At 41.2% G+C, this 20,250-nt stretch overlaps 2 protein-coding genes across 2 annotated transcripts in view; one reads left to right on the top strand and one right to left on the bottom strand.

Annotated features, from left to right (window-relative positions):
- Positions 1-16,477, top strand: part of LOC134600676 (5' exonuclease Apollo-like) — a 58,509-nt gene extending 42,032 nt beyond the window's left edge. The window contains exon 5 of the mRNA XM_063445053.1: positions 15,804-16,477. Coding sequence (XP_063301123.1) covers positions 15,804-16,477 — 674 coding nt within the window. The remainder of the gene's footprint in view (positions 1-15,803) is intronic.
- The window catches only part of AP4B1 (adaptor related protein complex 4 subunit beta 1), a 210,929-nt gene that overhangs the window by 142,216 nt on the left and 48,463 nt on the right, over positions 1-20,250 (bottom strand). The gene's annotated exons all lie outside the window — the stretch shown is intronic.

The following is a 20,250-nucleotide window of genomic DNA, read 5'->3' as shown; positions in this document are numbered from 1 at the left end:
CCAGGCACCCATTCTCTGTCTGCCCCATGTTTCTGTCTGTCCAGCCCCCCATTTTATGTTTGTCCACCCCAACACTCTGATAGAGATAGAGGGTAGGATATGACTTTTCATCATCGTTGGAAGTAAGAATTATATGAGGATTTCAAATTGCAGTTAAAACTTCAGCATATCTTTTTAGTATCATTATTTCACTGTATTGATTCCCACAGCCTGGATATTGTGGAGTGACCATGCCTAATTACCAAGCCCTGTGTTTACTTAAAAATGCCTGATGACTGTAAATATAAGAAAAATGTTAGGTCTTCAATAAGGCTTAAAGCAACGTTTTGGCTCCTTACTAGAGCCTTTATCATGCATGAAAGCGAAACATCACTCTATAGGGATGTGATGAAAGCACCTTCGTCACTGGGATTTGGCCTGCTTGCCAGCCTCTTGCCCTGTGACTATGGCCCATGTATTAGACCTGGATTCAGGACTGTGGAAAGGCTTTGTTTGCGCCTTTTCCCTTCTACAGTTCAGCAGGCTTATGGTGTTCGTTTACCGAACAAACTGATGAACAGCCGAACTACCCACAAGTGGAGTGTGCAGCCTGTTAAACTCCCAGAAGCTGTGGTTAACTGCAGCTTAATTTACGAACGGCTGGGTGGTCGCCGTTCGTATGCATGAACACGTGGCGACGACCATCTTAAACTGTCGAACGGCCAGCAGTGTTTTGTCGTCAAACGCTTGGAACTATTTTCGGACACTATATTACACGAACACCGCTGGGACTTCCAGCCATTCGTTTATTTTTCATACAAACGCAGTGGCGTTCGGTACATTGAAGTCCACGAACCAGGGACACACATAGACTATGGCCATTTCTCTTATATAGGAGATTTCCGCTACAGCCCATCTATGCTGAATTGCCCACCCTTGCAGAACAAAAAGACCACTGATGTTTTGTATTTGGACAATACAAACTGTAACCCTGCTCAGAAACTCCCCTCTCGCAAGGAAGCATCCAATCAGATAAAAGAAATCATTGAAAAGCATCCAGAACATGATATAGTGATTGGTAAGTGTAGAGGCATACCTAAGGTATTTTGCACTCAGGGTGGATATGTGATTTGAAGCCCCTCCCCCATTTCCTCTTCAAGGACCAGTTTATTGTAGTGGTTATGATGTAAGGAGGTTTATGGATTCCAAAGCCCACCCCCTGTGGCTAGTACAATATAATTTGTACCTCCTTTCCCCATTTACCCCCAGTTGTGTCCAATCTTTCTGTCAACCCCCTCATTCTCATGTCTGTCCAGGCACCCATTCTCTTTCTGCCCCATGTTTCTGTCTGTCCAGCCCCCCATTTTATGTTTGTCCACCCCAACACTCTGATAGAGATAGAGGGTAGGATATGACTTTTCATCATCATTGGAAGTAAGAATTATATGAGGATTTCAAATTGCAGTTAAAACTTCAGCATATCTTTTTAGTATCATTATTTCACTGTATTGATTCCCACAGCCTGGATATTGTGGAGTGACCATGCCTAATTACCAAGCCCTGTGTTTACTTAACCCCGACGACCATCTTAAACTGTCGAACGGCCAGCAGTGTTTTGTCGTCAATCGCTTGGAACTATTTTCGGACACTATATTACACGAACACCGCTGGGACTTCCAGTCATTCATTTATTTTTCATACAAATGCAGTGGCGTTCGGTACATTAAAGTCCACGAACCAGGGACACACATAGACTATGGTCATTCATCAGTTTCTTCGATAATTCGAATGGTATTTGAACTATTGGAAATAGACCGGCCGCACAGCCTTATTCTCTGGAACTATTTTAGGCATGAAAATATGCGTGCAGTCAGTTAAACGAGACTTCCAAGGAACTTTTGAACCCCTGAACCGATCTGGGTGATTTTTAAGTATATTTTATGGGGATATGTTATGTTTTGGGGTCTTCTGCCCTTTGGAAAAAATGTGTGTTTTTCTGCCTGTGGATAATTAGGTTATTCTATTAGCTACTTTAATTATATCCCAGGCAGAGGGGAGGGATTGTTTGCTGTACACGGGAGTGTCACAGACTGTATGTTTGTTCTTATTGGTCTGTACAATTGGGAATGCGGTGTTCCATCAGGTCCAGGGGGTGTGCCTCTGGCCTGAGGAATTGCATAAATTGGAAGTGCTGGCTTGCATTAAACAGACTTCATGAAGTCTTGGCTCATGTTTGGGGGGGATTGGAGAACTACCTACACTCTGGGGATTGCTATAATCACTATACTCCCCAGAGTATAATCACTAAGCTCTTGTAAGAGCTTGTTTCTGTTCCTGCTCTCTGGATTAAGAGAGGTCTACCTACGGGAAGCTGGATCCTGGTCTTGGGTCCAGAGTGGGTGGAAGACGGCGAGATCCCAGCCAAGCTGCGGTGGTTCGTGGGGTCTGCGGTGGTTATGATGTCTAGTGGAGTGCTTGGAGCCCTCGGGAAGCACTAGGAGCATCCGTCAATGAAGGTACCCAGTCAGGGTGCCAGGCAATCCATTACAAGGGACACTTCATAACACCATAACAACTTCATCTTAAGAAAGCTGTTATGTTGCCCAGACGCCCCCAAACAGCTTAATCCCAGAGATTGCCTCCAGCGCCGATCTCCAGCACTCCCAGGCATATCGCTGACATCTCTAGCCAATCAGCAGCGCCCCTGCCTGGCGGCACTCCATGCTTCCTGAAACTCAGATTCAGAACCCAGATGACACCTGGGGGACCTGCTGACGATAAACTCTGAGTGCTCAGGACATTTTTTAATATTTAAGCTTTGCCTTTGGGTCTTACCAGCTTGGCCTAGACCAGCCGTATTAGGTGGTTGTATTCCTTGATGTTAGTGTGCCCCTTCCTGAATTGAATTCTACTGATGTCTGTAGGTGCTCCTGAATGGAGAGTAGCGAGGAGGGTCTGAGAGCTGACCGACGGCATTATCGAGTCCCAAGTGCAGGAATCCACAGAAGATAGTAAGAGCTTGCAAGAAGATTTATGTTTGTGGGGTTACGTTTGCAGGGTTGTGTAGTAGGGAGGGAGAAGTCTAATGGAATTTGAGAGTTTTTAGATATAAATATTATTTTCTCTGAACTATATTTTCTCTATATTAAGGGGTTATGTAGGGGTTACGCTCTGGAGAGTTCACCGATTTACCATACCAGCAAGATTAAATCTTTCCAGAGCGATTGCAGAAGACGGTCAATCATCTGCCTACTCAGCAGGAACAAACAGAATCCTGACCCCGGTATCTGCTGGACACGATCCGATTTAGGGTCTCTGCTCCGACTCTGGGGCGAGCCCACACGTGGAGGTGAAGATGGAGGTACTCAAGTTTAGCTAAGGTGGCTTAAAATCAGCCAACATGCATCAGCCCCCGAGCACCTACCCTTAAGCCTGTCTGGGCAGTTCGTTCACGGCATGCACCGCTGCCTCCTCACCTAATCTTGGCCTGCTGCACCTCCTGGATGACCTGACAGGTCTGCAACAATTGCTGACAGCGAGATCACAGCAGGACTATACGAGGCCCCTAGAGTGGATCGGCTGACTGGAATTCCAACAGAGCTTCTCCCTATTATATTCGGGCTTCCATTATACTCTGCCTTCACATTGTTTGCACTAGTTCGGCATGATTTACAATATATGTTCCTGTTCATAACATACCTTTGATCTATCCCCAGGACATTGCTAGTCAATCACCTGCTGTGGGTGTCCTTGGGTGTTCACATACTCTACTTATATCCCTACAAACCAGCTCAATGCAATTAATAGCCCATGTATCTCTCTTTGAGCTGACACGCTTCATTTGTTTTTATTTAGTTCTTATTTTAATTTCAATCACATTCAGTATTCATTATTCATGGTCACAGAGGGTTTCACTATTTTGGTTGTCATGAGACAGTTTTCCTTCTCAAGCACCTGTGACATAGCCCACACTCCATTATAAGTTTACAATGTGATTGTTTTTCTCACAAAAATACTGCGCATGTTAATACTCAACAGTATTCTCAAGTCATAATTTTAAAATATGCATTTCCTTCACTTGCCATGCTACTATTTCACAATGTATGATGTTGTTAAGCTTGTTAAGGCTGATGTGGCAATACTGGCTCGATAATATACAAATCAAAAAGATCAAGAAATATTTAAAAGGTGATAAAGAGACCATACAACAATGTAAAGAATGTTCAGAATTACTCCCACCAAATATTCACACAGAACAAGGTGCAATCACTAAAGAATTTTTAAGTAAACTACTTGAAGATCATAAATAGATTTAATAAAAAAAAATGTCAGTTTCCATAAATAAATTAAAGATTCTAAATCAAAAGGTCCAAGAGAATTCAGAAAATTGGAAACTTTCAAATCTGATATCTCCAAGTAACAAGATGCATATGAAATCCTAAAGTTTTTTTTTTTTTTGAGCTTTAAAACAAAACAGTAGAATTGGAAAACCGCTCAAGGAAATGTAACCTAAGAATTAGAGAGGTCTCAGAAGGTCTAAAAGAGCGGTCTAAAAATGATGAAATAAAGTATTATTTATATGAATTCTTTAAAGAAGTATCAGATGAAATCGCAGAGAAAGCAGTTTTACTGGTTAAAGCTCACAGGATTTTCAAACCAGTACATGCCCCAGACCATTCTGCAAGGGATATCATTGTCTGCTTTCATAATTATACTTATAAAGAGAAAATATGGAAAGAAGTAGAATACTGCCATTTGACAGTTACGCGGCCAAATAGCAAGGCGATCTAATCCATTTCATGCGACTTGGCACTCAGCAGAACCGGCACGGTCCAGTGAGGAAGGGATGGAACCACAGTCCTGGCGAGGAGAGTGTGGCCTGCTGGCGTTGGATGAACCGCAGATGCATTGCAGAGAAGGGATCCTGTTTCATTCAAGTCACCATTATGTCTCTAACACAGGGATTAATGTCCTTCTCTATTCTTATCTTTTTTGTAGTAATCAGTGACCAGTGGAATTAAATCCACTGTGTTATGTGTAATTTAACCTGCCCAAATCCTTGGGCAGTCTCTAAACCAGCCGGATCCCACTCATAGGCAGTCTCCTGTTAGCACAGCATGCTTAATTCCATTATCACTCAACACCCAGCCTGTACTCTTCATGTTTATATTGCCTTTTGTACTTACAATTTTGAATTCTGCCCAATGTATTGAGTTAACTGCATAGCCTGATCAGAATATACTTCTCCTTTGGTATTGAGTGTCCCTGGCTTTTACAATGTTTTTATTGTTGTTTAATCATTAATGCCAGTGCATATGTCATGCTTTGTGTTATCATGACCCCTCTAGTTACAATTCGCACTGAGCATTCCAGTTTAATTCCTACCCTTAAAGGACCACTCTAGGCACCCAGACCACTTCAGCTTAATGAAGTGGTCTGGGTGCCAGGTCCTTCTAGGGTTAACTAATTTTTTTATAAACATAGCAGTTTCAGAGAAACTGCTATGTTTATCAATTAGTTAAGCCTTCCCCTATTTCCTCTAGTGGCTGTCTCACTGACAGCCGCTAGAGGCGCTTGCGTGATTCTCACTGTGAAAATCACAGTGAGAGCACGCAAGCGTCCATAGGAAAGCATTATGAATGCTTTCCTATGTGACCGGCTGAATGCGCGCGCAGCTCTTGCCGCGCGTGCGCATTCAGCCGACGGGGAGGAACGGAGGCGGAGAGGAGGAGGAGAGCTCCCCGCCCAGCGCTGGAAAAAGGTAAGTTTTTACCCCTTTCCCCTTTCCAGAGCCGGGCGGGAGGGGGTCCCTGAGGGTGGGGGCACCCTCAGGGCACTCTAGTGCCAGGAAAACGAGTATGTTTTCCTGGCACTAGAGTGGTCCTTTAAATAAAATGCAGACTTCGTACCAATGTCCTATTATACATCTGTCTATTCTCATGTATTATTACATCTTGTGGACATATCACTTCAAGCCTGTTTTTTTATAACTGCATATCATTAATACAGAATGTAAAATATATATATATATATATATATATATATATATATATATATATATATACTACCGGTACATTGACGATATCTTGATCCTATGGAGAGGGTCCAAAGAGGAAGCTCATTCATTGGTAGAATACATCAACCATCTACCTACTCCAATCAGAGTAACTTCACAGATCGAAGAAAAATGTATACAGTTTTTGGATGTTGAGTTGAGGATAATTAATCAACAACTAGAGTATAGATTATATACGAAGACGACTGATCGGAATACCTTACTACACCACGAAAGTTTCCATCCCAAATCACTCAAAAATTCACTTCCACTTTCACAGTTTCTACGAGTGTGTCGGAACAACTCTCAGAGCGAACAATGTGAGGAACAATTGAAGGTCATGTACTCCAAATTTCTAACACGAGGCTATAAACGTCCAGATTTGGACAACGCCTTACAAAAAGTGAAACTACAACACAATCAGAAAATTACAAGATCTAAGAAAGAAGGCAACACTAGGATGGTCTTTCCTATGAAATTACACACAGCAAGCCAAGAGGTCACGAAATCCATCAAACGCAATTGGAATATCCTACGACAGGACCCAACCCTACCAAAGCAATTTACACATCCACCAATGTTCTGCTTTAAGAGAAATAAGAACTTGAGAGATATACTAGTAAAAACGGACCCAGTACACTGCTATAATCCAACAACATCGACAATAAAGAATAACGGCTGTGTGAGATGCCTGGGTTGTGTAACCTGTGGCCATATTACCCCAGCTAAGACTTTCTCTCATCCTTACACGGGCAAGAAATACAAAATAGCCCATAGGATACATTGTCGCACAGAGTTTGTGATCTATAAGCTTACATGTCCGTGTGGACTAAGCTATATAGGGAAAACGGAGACAGCTCTCTGCGAGAGAATAAGAGGCCACAGGTCCAGTATCCGACTAGCCTATCGTGATGGCAAGACGGGCAAACCTGTGGCCAGACATTTCTTAGAGAAAGCTCATCAACTTTCTACCCTGAGATGTTTGGCCATCGATCACATCCCAGAAATGGCTAGAGGAGGTGATAGAGGAAAAATTCTACTGCAGCGTGAAATATACTGGACATTGGAATTGGATACACTGTCCCCGAAGGGGTTGAATGAGAAGTGCTCATTCACCCCCTTTCTATGACGTACATTAAGAATTATCTATTGAGCCCTAAAATGGGTGTATTATCTCCCCCTTGAATGTTTTAGTTCTTATTACAAATATTTTTATTATATATTTTTATTACATATATTTCCTATATTGCAATTATGTACTAGATATAACTTTTAAACACCCCCACAGCTGATGCATGGGATCAACCGAATAGAAGATGACTGCCAGTACCTTTCTATAAAGCTCTCATCATGCCACTATATAATATTCTACCTTAAGTGGCATTAGTGAGACGATATACAGTAAGGGATTATTATACTATATTTATTCTTTATTATATATATTTTGTATATTTTTAGACTTTTCACTGAGTTGAAGAGATGCCTTTGCATAAGGGTCCTATAGATATCCACACTTAAGACACGATTCTTCTTTAAAATGAGACACAACAATTATTCTACCTTATTCTAAATAGAGTCAGTATTCACTTTTCTCTACATGGTCATATTTACTCTGTTCACTGTACAGAGGGATAGATATCCCTTTTTTTGTAATACTTAGACACTCTAATATCACTATACATATGTACATATCACTTTTACACCATACACATCTTTTGCTGTATATAGTTTATCACATTTTTTCACTGTTACTTTTGTATATAGTATATAGTAATATTACTGCTCTGAATTGAGTATATCACATTATATATAAATGGGTTGATTCCCTTGATGATATTATATAGAGATTTTCCCTCTAAGAGCTTATGCTCATTGTCTATTGTCTATATCTTTTATTTTCTGAGCGAGAAGGGGCTTGGAAGTGACTCTGCCGTCACCACGCTGGATCAACCACTCACGGACGAGAGGAGGGATTCTCCCGACGGCTTACGTAAGCACGGTAGGATTACCCACAGCCGCAATGTATTTGCGGTTGTCGGGGCAACGTGACGTAGCCGCGTCACGTGGGGGATCCAGCTGAATGGTGACGGGGAGGGCATTCCCGGAGCTACACACATGCGCAGTTGGGCGAGGATAGATGCCGGATATCGCGGTTGATTCCCAACAGCTGATCGGGTGAGTGTTTAATAAGTTATACAGTCCTATATAAGCTTGTCATTTATATGAATGCTTCTTATGTGTCCTGATGAAAGCCCTGAACCAGGGCTGAAACGTTGACCTTGGATTATCTGAAAATAAACACCATTGCTTGGAAGACCTAGAGTGCCGGTATTTTTTCTACTTTATATATATATATATAATCCCCTGGATATTTGGATGGAGACCTTTAAATCCAAAAACAAAGGATTATACATTTTATTCCATTCCGTTTTACTATTAATATGGATAAATTAAATATGAATGGAAACTAAATGAAGCTTAGCCCACCTGAATTTAAATCTAGAATTAAGGAATATCTAAAGAAGTTTAATTTACCTAAAATTTCCAAAGAAGATTTTAATATCTTAAACGCACCATTGACACAGCAAGAAATTATTCAAGTTGTCCAAAAATTAAAAAATAAAGTGCTGGGTCCTGATGGATTTTCTAATTACTTTTATAAAATATAAATCTTTTATAAAGATTTAGTGCGTTATTTGCTAGATGTATTTAATGAAATTGGAGATATTAAAAAAAACGTTGACGACAAACATTCGTCAACATTTACCTGAAGCCTGGTAAGGATAAAACTTTGATAAAAAATTTTAGACCTCTTTCATGTTGACACAAAGATCTATTCAACTGTTTGGGCAAATAGATTTAAAAAGTTGTTCATTACCCGGTAAATAGTGACCAATCAGGATTTGTTCCAGAGAGAACAGCAGAAGACAATATAAGAAACATTTTAGACATATTTTTTTTTGCATATAAACAGAATGGATCTTGCTGGCCCTGTTGTTAGATGCCGAAAAAGCCTTTGATAGGGTCAGCTGGATGTATTTAGAAGAGACTTTTCGTCTAAGAAACCAATTTTTGGACATGATCTGGGTTCTTTAAAAGTATCTATCAGAATGCATACTAGGTTTGGGGAAATATATCTTACTGGTTCTGGGTTTTTAATGGCACAAGACATGGGTGCTCCCTGGCCTCAATGGTGTATGCCTTCACTTTGGAACAAAAAATTAGAGAGAACTTCAAAATAAAAGGTTTCAGGATGGGCGATAGATGTGTTCAAATCTCGTTGTTTACCAACGACATACTAGTTACTTTGGAGAAACCAGAATTATCTTTAAAGGCATTAATGACCGAGATCCAGCGATTTTCTGAAGTACATTTCTATAAATTGAATATAGAGAAACGACAAGCATTTGCTGGCATTTAGGTTCCGGACTGTCCTTATGATTCTGATATGCTTCAGATATGTTCTCTCTGTATTGGCACAAGTGAGCAAAAACTATTTTAAAGCGGGAATCTACCGTTCTCTACCGTTCTCAGAGTTCTCATATCCTCTGCTTTAACTATAAACATTTCAATGGACAGAAAACACACTGGAATATCTAGGTATTTAAAAACAACAATAATTGAAAATAACTACAAAACAATGGTAAATAAATTTAAAAATAAAATAATGAATGAAAATAAATACTTTTTTTCTGGAGTTAATGCTATGAAATATTATTTTCTCCATAAACTCACTATTTAGGTCAATTCCCCTAATCGTACCTAAAAATATCTTGGCAGAATTTCAAAAACTTTTTAATAGCTTTATCTGGAACTATAAGAGAGAACAAATAGCATTTGGTATAACCTCAAGAAGTGAAAAAAATGTTGTCTGTGAGTACCAGACGTAGGCAGAATACACGGCTCTATAATGTTTGCTCATATAGTTAAATGGTTTTTACACATTGACAGTGGCAATATTTATAAAATAATGTAGTTAATGAGAAAAATGTGAGAATTGTATTATGGTGGAAACAATTGAGTATGAAATAGAGAATCCATTTGTCAAGGATTTGAATTTCATGTGGAAAAATCTAAGATTCAAATATCTGCCTTTGAATTAAATCTATCTATCTTCCTTTGAATTAAATTTATATATTCATATAGAAATTATTTAATTGATCCTGAGTAACATTACATTGAGAGTGTGGATCGAAAGATGTATTTTGTATCTGCATTAGATGATAAATAATTTAAAAGTAATACCCTTTAGTAATCTATCAACAATTTCCAATCTTCCTTCAAATTAATTATTCAATTATTTAAATTAAATAACTTTTTGGAGAAAGAAGTGTTATTTAAAAAGCTTTAAAATAAAAGTAAAAAAAAAAAAAGATTTGCTTGCTTATAGGATAATTAATAAATTGGGGAATATTCCTTATGATATTATTGAGGCTCGGGAAGAGGAGTGCGAACTGTGTCTAGATGACATTAAATGGATTTCAGCGATAAAGTTCACAAAATCAGTAATTCACAACATTAATTTGTTAGAAGTTTATTTTAAAACTTCTACTTAGATGGTACCTGACCCCAGTAAACCTAACCAAAATGATTAGCACATGTAATGATAAGTGTTGGAGATATCTAGAAGAAGCAGATTCTTTTTTTTGTGGTGGGATTGTAAAAAAATAATGAAACCATTTTGGAACAAAATTTTTCTTTACTATCTATTTTAGCTGACGAAACAATTAGACTTAACTTAGCTCTTTCACATCAATTTAAAGACGTTACCATTTAAAATTAGATGTGTAGCTGTTCATTTGTTTCTGGCATTAAAAATACAAACAGTTAGGAAATGGAAAACTGAATATTGGTAATTTCTTCTTATCTCATCTGCAATTAGTATGAATGGGAGGTGTAAATGTTTTTGTTTAAATCATCACCCACAATGAGGTTTTAGTGTCTAGACCATGGGTCGTCAACCTGGTCCCTACCGCCCACTAGTGGGCGTTTCAGGATTCCAGGTGGGCGGTAGGGATTTCCTCATTTTGAGAGATTGGGCGTCCGGGTGCGAGCCAGTGGTACCCCTGCGACTGGGTACCCGCCATCACCATTTGCGTCCCCGGCCCGCGCGGCAAACCGCCGGGGCCGCCGTCCTGGAGTTCATCGGGTGGCCCATGCTGTCAGGGCCACCCGATGGTTATGGATTGTAAGGGGGCCCGGTCAGCGCTGGCGCTTTAACAGCATGACCGGGCCCCCTGTGATTACATCACACAGAGCTGGGAGGAAATGACTGCGCCCAGCTAACACACAGACCACGCGGGAGGAAGCAGAGGGAGTCAGAGTGGGAACTCTGACTCCCATCCACCTGAGCCACCACTGGACCCCAGGGAATGTCACCCTTCTGCACTTAAAAGGTAGGAAACAGGAGGGTGACTAAAATATTTTGTGTGTGTTTGTTTGTGTGTATGTGTCTTTGTATGTATGTCTTGTGTGTGTGTGACTGTATGTATGTCTTGTGTGTGTGTGTGTGTGTGTGTGTGTGTCTGTATATATGTGTGTATGTGTGTGTGTCTTGTCTTTGTATGTATGTGTGTATTGTGTCTGTGTCTTTGTATGTATGTGTGTATGTGTCTTTGTATGTATGTCTTATGTGTGTGTCTTTGTATGTATGTGTCTGTGTGTCTGTATGTATGTACGTGTGCATGTCTGTTTGTATGTATGTGTCTTTGTATGTATGTGTGTCTTGTATGTGTGTCTTGTGTGTGTGTCCGTATGTGTGTATGTGTGTATGTGTGTATGTGTGTCGCGTGTGTGTGTCTATATGTATGTATGTGTCTGTTATAGTTGACTATAGTAAGTGTTGCAGGTTCCCCCAATAAGAGACGGCACTCCAAATTGAGGGTGAAGTAGAACTGAAGCTTTAATCCAACACTCTGCTTTTATGCACATTCTACAAATGTGGTTTTAGTGTCTAGACCATGGGTCGTCAACCTGGTCCCTACCGCCCACTAGTGGGCGTTTCAGGATTCCAGGTGGGCGGTAGGGATTTCCTCATTTTGAGAGATTGGGCGTCCGGGTGCGAGCCAGTGGTACCCCTGCGACTGGGTACCCGCCATCACCATTTGCGGCCCCGGCCCGCGTGGCAACCGCCGGGGCCGCCGTCCTGGAGTTCATCGGGTGGCCCATGCTGTCAGGGCCACCCGATGGTTATGGATTGTAAGGGGGCCCGGTCAGCGCTGGGCGCTTTAACAGCATGACCGGGCCCCCTGTGACCACATCACACAGAGCTGGGAGGAAATGACTGCGCGTCACTCCTCCCAGCTAACACACAGACCACGCGGGAGGAAGCAGAGGGAGTCAGAGTGGGAACTCTGACTCCCATCCACCTGAGCCACCACTGGACCCCAGGGAATGTCACCTGTAGCGAAAGCCACTTCGTCACTGTGTTTTGGAGGGGGCTGCTTGCCCGCCTCTTACCCTGTGACTACGGTCCCTGGGCGATTTGGCCCTTTATGCACGGTATTTGGGCATACTGTGGGTTATTGGGCTGCCCCAGGATTATGGGCCCTCTCATCAGCCCATACGAAACTTAAACCCCATGGCGTTTGAACTGTGTTTGTGGCATCTGAGCGCTGTTTGGATATGTTGAGCGCTCAGATCCAAGCCATCTGGGGATGGGTTGAATGTGGGGGTTCTGTTTAGTATAACAGGAGTTATGTATTTTTATGTCTTTTGGTGGTTGCTGGTAACATGTGCTTAATGGAGGCTGTGTTTGTCCCTGGATATAATTAAATCAGCTTCTCCATTGTCTCCAGGATAGAGGATTCTGGGGAACTAGTTGAGCTGGAAAAACCATGCTTCCAGAAGGTCAAATGCACATTTGTACTAACTTTTGAACCCCTGGTCCAATTCGTATGATTACCTCATTTTGAGAGATTGGGCGTCCGGGTGCGAGCCAGTGGTACCCCTGCGACTGGGTACCCGCCATCACCATTTGCGGCCCCGGCCCGTGCGGCAAACCGCCAGGGCCGCCGTCCTGGAGTTCATCGGGTGGCCCATGCTGTCAGGGCCACCCGATGGTTATGGATTGTAAGTGCGCGTCACTCCTCCCAGCTAACACACAGACCACGCGGGAGGAAGCAGAGGGAGTCAGAGTGTGTATGTGTGTATGTGTGTATGTGTGTCGCGTGTGTGTGTCTATATGTATGTATGTGTCTGTTATAGTTGACTATAGTAAGTGTTGCAGGTTCCCCCAATAAGAGACGGCACTCCAAATTGAGGGTGAAGTAGAACTGAAGCTTTAATCCAACACTCTGCTTTTATGCACATTCTACAAACATAGTACTGCCCACAGGGTTTTGCAGAACAACCAGTCAATACGTACAATACACTCAGACACTCCCAGCAATTACACACAACATCCTCCCCTCTGCCTGTGATATAATTACTGAACACAATGGGTTAATGTAATTATCACAGGCAGAGAAATACAGTTTTTACACATGTACTATAACTTTAAAACTATACATTCAATATTCATAAAAACGACATATCACATTTCAAATATAAACATATCCAAAATTCAGGTGATTCCTTCCAGGGGTTAAAAAGTTAGTCGGAAGTCCTTTATGACCAACCGCAAGCACATTTTCATGCCCAAAACAGTTCCATAGATTTGGGCTGTGCGGTCGATCAATTTCACACTGAAAAAATTTCACATCGCCGAACGGGACTTAGTCTCTGTGGCTGAAAAATCATTGTAGGAGAATGTAAGGGTCAGCGGTGTTCGTGGAACTGTGTAGCCGATTTCAGTTCCATGAATTTGGCTACACACACTGCTGACCGCGTTCGGTTGAAAAAAAGATGGCTGCCGCCACGTGTTCGTTTGCACGAACGGCGGCCCCCCAACGGTCGGTAATTTACATACAGCAGGCTCCCAGCCTGGGAGGTAAATTGCCTGCTCACTTCCAGTTCTGGGTGGTCCGCCTGTACGGCACTTGGTTCAGTAAGCCCCATTTACTGAACCAAGTGGGAAGAAGCCATAAGCAAATTATTTTAAAGGTCTGGGGACATAGTCTTATTGTTCCCAAAAGTCACAATATGTCCCCAGATGTTTCTTAAAGGGCCAGCACGGTCCAATAAAAATCCATAAACTCCAATGCTAGTTTTAAAGGGCACCATCTCCCAGGGGCCATAGTCAGCAGGCAGGAGGCGGGAAACCAGCCCCCTCCAAAAAACAGGGCGAGGTCCCTTTTGCCACAGTAAGTGGGCTACTTTGCTCAGCCTTCCTACTGGGCATTGCTATAAGGTAGGTTCAAAAATAGAAAAAAGGAAAAAAAAAAGATGGGAAGGGGAATTGAGGAGGGAGAGGAGGGGAGCTAACGCACAGATGAGAAATCATATTATGAGCAAACAAAGAAGTCGTCTGAATATCACCGAAAGAGGAGACCTTCGTTTGTTCCTTACGAAAATCGAACCAGATATCAAATATTTAGTCTCGCAGCATCAACCTCAAGGATCTCATTAATCACTAGTAAAGGTAATTTCAATTTACTTTATTGTTTTCTCATTAAACTTTATAAAGTTAAAAACATTATAAACATGAATAAAGTAGAAAGATAAATGTACGTACATTTATTTTTTCTAAAACACCCTCCTTTCTAAAAAATATTCCGCACTTGCGTGAAAACTGGTGGGCGGTAAGGACATTTTTCCATCAAGAAAGATGCATTAGTGGGCGGTAGGTAGAAAACGGTTGACTACCAGTGGTCTAGACTATGGATTTTGAAAAACATGTAATTAATATGTTAAAGATTTGGGGATTTTAGATACTACTAGTTTACGTAGCATATAGGTATTCATGTTGTTGTCTGTTATTATAGTTTATGTTTGTTAAATGTTTAGTGTTTATAACTCAAAATGAAAAATAAAGAATAAAAAAAAAAGAATATTTATTTGATGTTCTTTTCATTTGAAACACAATCAGCTAAAACAAAATACTCAGTTTAGTGAACATCATACCTGGTTGGAAAACACGGTTTCTTTGGCTTAACATTATGTCAATAATAGTGACCTTGCTATATAAATATTACATGCATGACAGCTAATCTTATTTTTCATCTTTATTAAAGGGACACTATAGTCACCTGAACAACTTTAGCTTAATGAAGCAGTTTTGGTGTATAGAACATGCCCCTGCAGCCTCACTGCTCAATCCTCTGCCATTTAGGAGTTAAATCCCTTTGTTTATGAACCCTAGTCACACCTCCCTGCATGTGACTTGCACAGCCTTCCACAAACACTTCCTGTAAAGAGAGCCCTATTTAGGCTTTCTTTATTTCAAGTTCTGTTTAATTAAGATTTTCTTATCCCCTGCTATGTTAATAGCTTGCTAGACCCTGCAAGAGCCTCCTGTATGTGATTAAAGTTCAGTTTAGAGATTGAGATACAATTATTTAAGGTAAATTACATCTGTTTGAAAGTGAAACCCGTTTTTTTATTCATGCAGGCTCTGTCAATCATAGCCAGGGGAGGTGTGGATAGGGCTGCATAAACAGAAACAAAGTGATTTAACTCCTAAATGACAGTGAATTGAGCAGTGAAATTGCAGGGGAATGATCTATACACTAAAACAGCTTTATTTAGCTAAAGTAATTTAGGTGACTATAGTGTTCCTTTAATTACATGGAATATATAAAAATAAAGGTTAGTTTGAAATGTACTTTAAAAATTCATATCAAACTGTAACTGTTGGATTAGCCTAAAATTCTAACTTTTTATCTTTCAGGTCTTTATACGATTGGAAAAGAGTCCCTTTTGGTTGACTTGGCAAAGTACTTTAAAACTTGGGTGGTTGTAACCCCTCAACGTCTAGAACTGCTTAAAATCATTGAAATAGAAAATGTATTTGAAATTAAAAATGGAGCAGGTAGAATCATCGCTGTTTATCATAAAGAAATCACTTATGGCAATATGGTGCGTTGGAACCGTGACCATTCAACTATCGCTATTATACCCACCAGTCGTGAAATCAAACCACACCATGAGGACATCCATGTTGTTCCATACTCTGATCATTCTTCCTTTGAAGAACTTACCGAATTTGTATCAAGACTCAAACCTTGTTCAATTGTTCCTGTGGTGAAAACTGAAAAATGTGAAACTTATTTCAAAAGTTACTTGAGTGCTACAAAGAAGCACGAAGTAACAATTCCTGAAACTGTAAAGGCCTACATGAAGAATCCCGATAGGATGGCAGAAAGATTGATTAGATATCCACTCAGAAATTTAATTCGCAAGCGTGCTGCAAAAGGTGTTGAGACTTTTGAAGACAATTTACAATTTGTAGTGGAACATCAGAAATGCAGCGTAACACTCTATAAAGAAAAATACAGTTCACCTAGGAAAACTGTGAAGAAAAAAACAAGAAAAAATCCTAATAGATACAATATATTTAATTAAAAAATAGTTACATAAAACTAGGTGTATAACACTTTCAAACGTATATCTGCTAACAATTACAAGTTAAATTCCCTAAATAACACCACCCCAAAAAGACTTCACTACCAGGTGTTTTTAGTAAAAAATACAAATAAAAAACAACATTTATTTGAAACCTGGATTACATAGCTAACATATTGAGACACATAAAAATAAAATGACGGGGGGCGGGGCCGGACCGCCGACGGGATCAGACGCGTCTGTCTGAGCTCCCGCTTTGGGGTCGGAAAACGGCGCAAACTGAAGGCAAAATCTACCCGCAACAACACCCACCCCGATCCCCAGATCCTGAGGAACGTGGGGATACTCTTAAAGCAGCCTTCTGTAACCCGACTACGACCCGAGGCGTGAGGAGCTTGAGCCGGGACGAGACGGCCGCTCTCCCGGGTCTCCGGCCGGGGTCTGGCGTCTCCCCCCCCCCCCTCTGGACCGGGGGGGTCATCCCGGTCTGCACACACACGCAGCGGCTCATGTCAGGCCACGACACGCGGGGCCAAGAAGCTACTGCCCTGCTACAAGGAACTCTCCGACGGAATCCCCCAAAATTGCCGCCGAGTGCCAGCCACATGCGCGCCCTACCGCAGAAGCGTTTTGGAAAAAGCTGGAAGAGAGACTAAACAACTCACGAGCTCAGGTTACAATTGCACCCATGGCTCTATCCTGCAGTTCCCATCCAGGCGGCTCGCTCATCCGAACCAGGCGCACTAAAAAATGGTGCCTCAAACGACACGCTCCCCCGCCGGAGAGAACACGGGTGAGGAGACGCACACCAGCGACTACAGCCCAGCACAAGGCACAGCATATTCAATCCACAGCCCGGCACCATCGCAGACTTGCCTACCCACGTCAGCAAGGCTCTACCACACACCGTCCCGGCAAAGCAGCTAACCATGAGAGCTGGGAAGAGCCAGCACTCACACCCGCGAAGGACCCACATTATACCTGGGAACAGGACAGTCCGCCCACACCTCAGCAGGCAGACAGCGATATACATGCAACACGCAGCCCTTAAAACTAAACAAGCTCACAACGTAATATATGACTGCCAATTATTTCTCATGAGCATTGACTTAGCATTTTAGTTTAAAGAGTGGATGAGTTATATTTAGGCTTTAAGTTAGGCTTTTTCCTGCATCCAGATAGTGCAAAAATACTTGTGTATGCATAACATTGTGTCTAACTACCTAACAGTGACAAGCCTTTACACATACCCTAGACGAGTTAACCTATGTCTATGCTGGGGGCTCAACAAAGTATGAATTGTACTGTAATATCAGGATAGTGCTAGATTATTTAATCTGAACTTGACTCATGCAACACTTGAACGCTTATCGTTAAGTCTAGAAGTGAGCTTATTAACTAATAAAACTATGATTGTATCTCCATAAACACTATACATGACCTTGATTACATCTATTGTCTCACGTAATATACCTACATACAAGCTATTAGTACTAGAACGAACCACCCATGTTAATATAAAATTGTGCAAGTATTACCATGTACCCCACTGTTATAATTGTCATTGCCAAGTTTGTGGAATGCCGTTGGGGTACTACATACGCGTTGTTATATCTTTATGCACAACAAAAATAAAGAATTAAAAAAATAAAATAAAAATGAAATTATCTAATTTTGCACATTAGTGAAATGTGGTCATAATAATATTATTGTAAGTAATGACAACTAACTATTTAATCTAGCCATGTAGCCTGTGTTGTGCCCTGACCTACATATATGAAGGTATAAAGATGGTCATGAAGTTGTATGAATTGTAATAAAAAAAGAAAAAAATGGGAAAGTTGTCTAATAGCTATCAATAGCATTTTGGAGTGGGGGTTATATAGCTCTAGACCACTGCCACAAATCCAAGCTAGCTAACTTTATCATACTCACTCATTCATTTGCAGAATTAAAATCTTTTAGACATTATGAAAATACAATCTTAATTTTTTTTTCTCTGAGATATAATTCTGGACCACAGGGAAATGTAAATGCGTCTTTATGTAGAAATGGTAAGAGAGGAGAGAGAAAGGAGGTGGTAAGTCCATAAAGTTCACCCCTTTAAAAAACTATAACTCCCCTTCTGCCTTTGATTTCCTTTCTGGCACAATTGAGATCCCTTTCAGTAAAACTATCTGTAACGGACCGTTTTGCGCACCAGAGGTTAGAAACCGTTTAGGCGATATTCCCCTATCCAGATGCACAGGCAGCAACTGTAAGCACCAATCTCCCGAACTGCAAACTCTACGAATCCTGGAAACAGCCGAACAGGAAAACCATACGAAAGGGTTACACTCCTGGCAGTCAGCATACAATCCAATTCCCCCAATAACGAGACGACACTTCGTTTTGAGGGTTAAACAGAATCTGACAGTCCTGGCACATACAGTCTCTTTTATTCCCAATCCACAACCACAGTACAGCCCACAGGGTATTACAGAACAACCAATCAATCCGTACAATACACACAGACACTCCCACACAAAATCCTCCCCTCTGCCTGAGATGTGATTACTGAACACAATGGGTAATCTCATTATTACAGGCAGATGAATACAGTTTTTACACAATATTTATAACTTCTAAAATATACATGTCACAAACATAAAACATACATTTTCATAAGCAGCATACTCCAAATACAAACATATGTCAAAATCATCCAAATTGGTCCATTGGTTCAAAAGATAGATCGAAGTCCTTTGTGACCAAATGAAGCATGGCTTTTCTGCCCCAAACCAGTTCCACAGAGTCTTCTATCCTGGAGATAATTGAGAAGTAATCCAATTATCTCCAAGGACAGAGTCAAAACTCCATTAGCCACATGGCAGACAAAGGACAATAAAAAAAATAAAAATACAATAAAATACACAAGGTTACATTTATTACATAAAATACAGACATTCTACCTATCCCCAGATAGCTTAGATCTGAGCGCACATTATTACCGGATGGCGCTCTGATAACATACATACAGTTTAATCGCCATGGAGCCAAAGTCTTTCATACAGTTTTTCCGTATACGGCTGGGCTCCATGGCATAGCTATCTGGGGTAGCATGGCTTTAACAGTCCGCAGGAAGGCACAAACCAGCCTTTCTGCAGGGAAAAAGAACAGGGCCATAGTCTAAAGGCAAGAGGCGGGCAAGCAGCCCCCTCCAAGGACACGTGTCGAGGTCGGTTTCGCCACACTATCATTGTTGCTGGAGTCTACCACCCACCTAGCTCTCCGGGGCACTCCCTTTCTGACATATCCCAACTCCTTAGTAAAACTTTAGCTCAAAACCAAAAAAGTGAACTGTTGGTTTTTGGAGATTCTAACATTGATTGGCTGAATCTTAAAAATAATAAATCAAGCCATAACCATACCTTGCTAGATTGGATTCTCTACAGGTGTCCGGACAGAATCCAGGAGGCGGGTGTTCTCCCTAACAGTTTCAGTGACCACTGCATACGCAAAATAAAGGCCACTAAATCCCCTCCCAAGATTATCATCAAAAATTTTATCTTGAATTCTTTCTAAACGATCTCAAGAACATACATGGCACAGATTAGGTTTAATACCAGATCTAGACTCTGCAATTGCATCTTTTCAGTCCAAGCTCTTGCGTGTTTGGAATTAGCATGCCCCTCTGCGTAAAACGTGAATAAAAGGGACACACCTGCCCTGGGTTATAGCTGTAAAAATGGACCACCAAACCCTGCAATACCCTAGATGTAGAAAATGCCTTT

This window comes from Pelobates fuscus, chromosome 1 (assembly GCF_036172605.1).
Source record: "Pelobates fuscus isolate aPelFus1 chromosome 1, aPelFus1.pri, whole genome shotgun sequence".
In the NCBI taxonomy this organism is placed as follows: domain Eukaryota; kingdom Metazoa; phylum Chordata; class Amphibia; order Anura; family Pelobatidae; genus Pelobates; species Pelobates fuscus.
The sequence above is the reverse complement of the archived record's forward strand: the minus strand, read 5'-3'. Positions and strand labels throughout refer to the sequence as shown.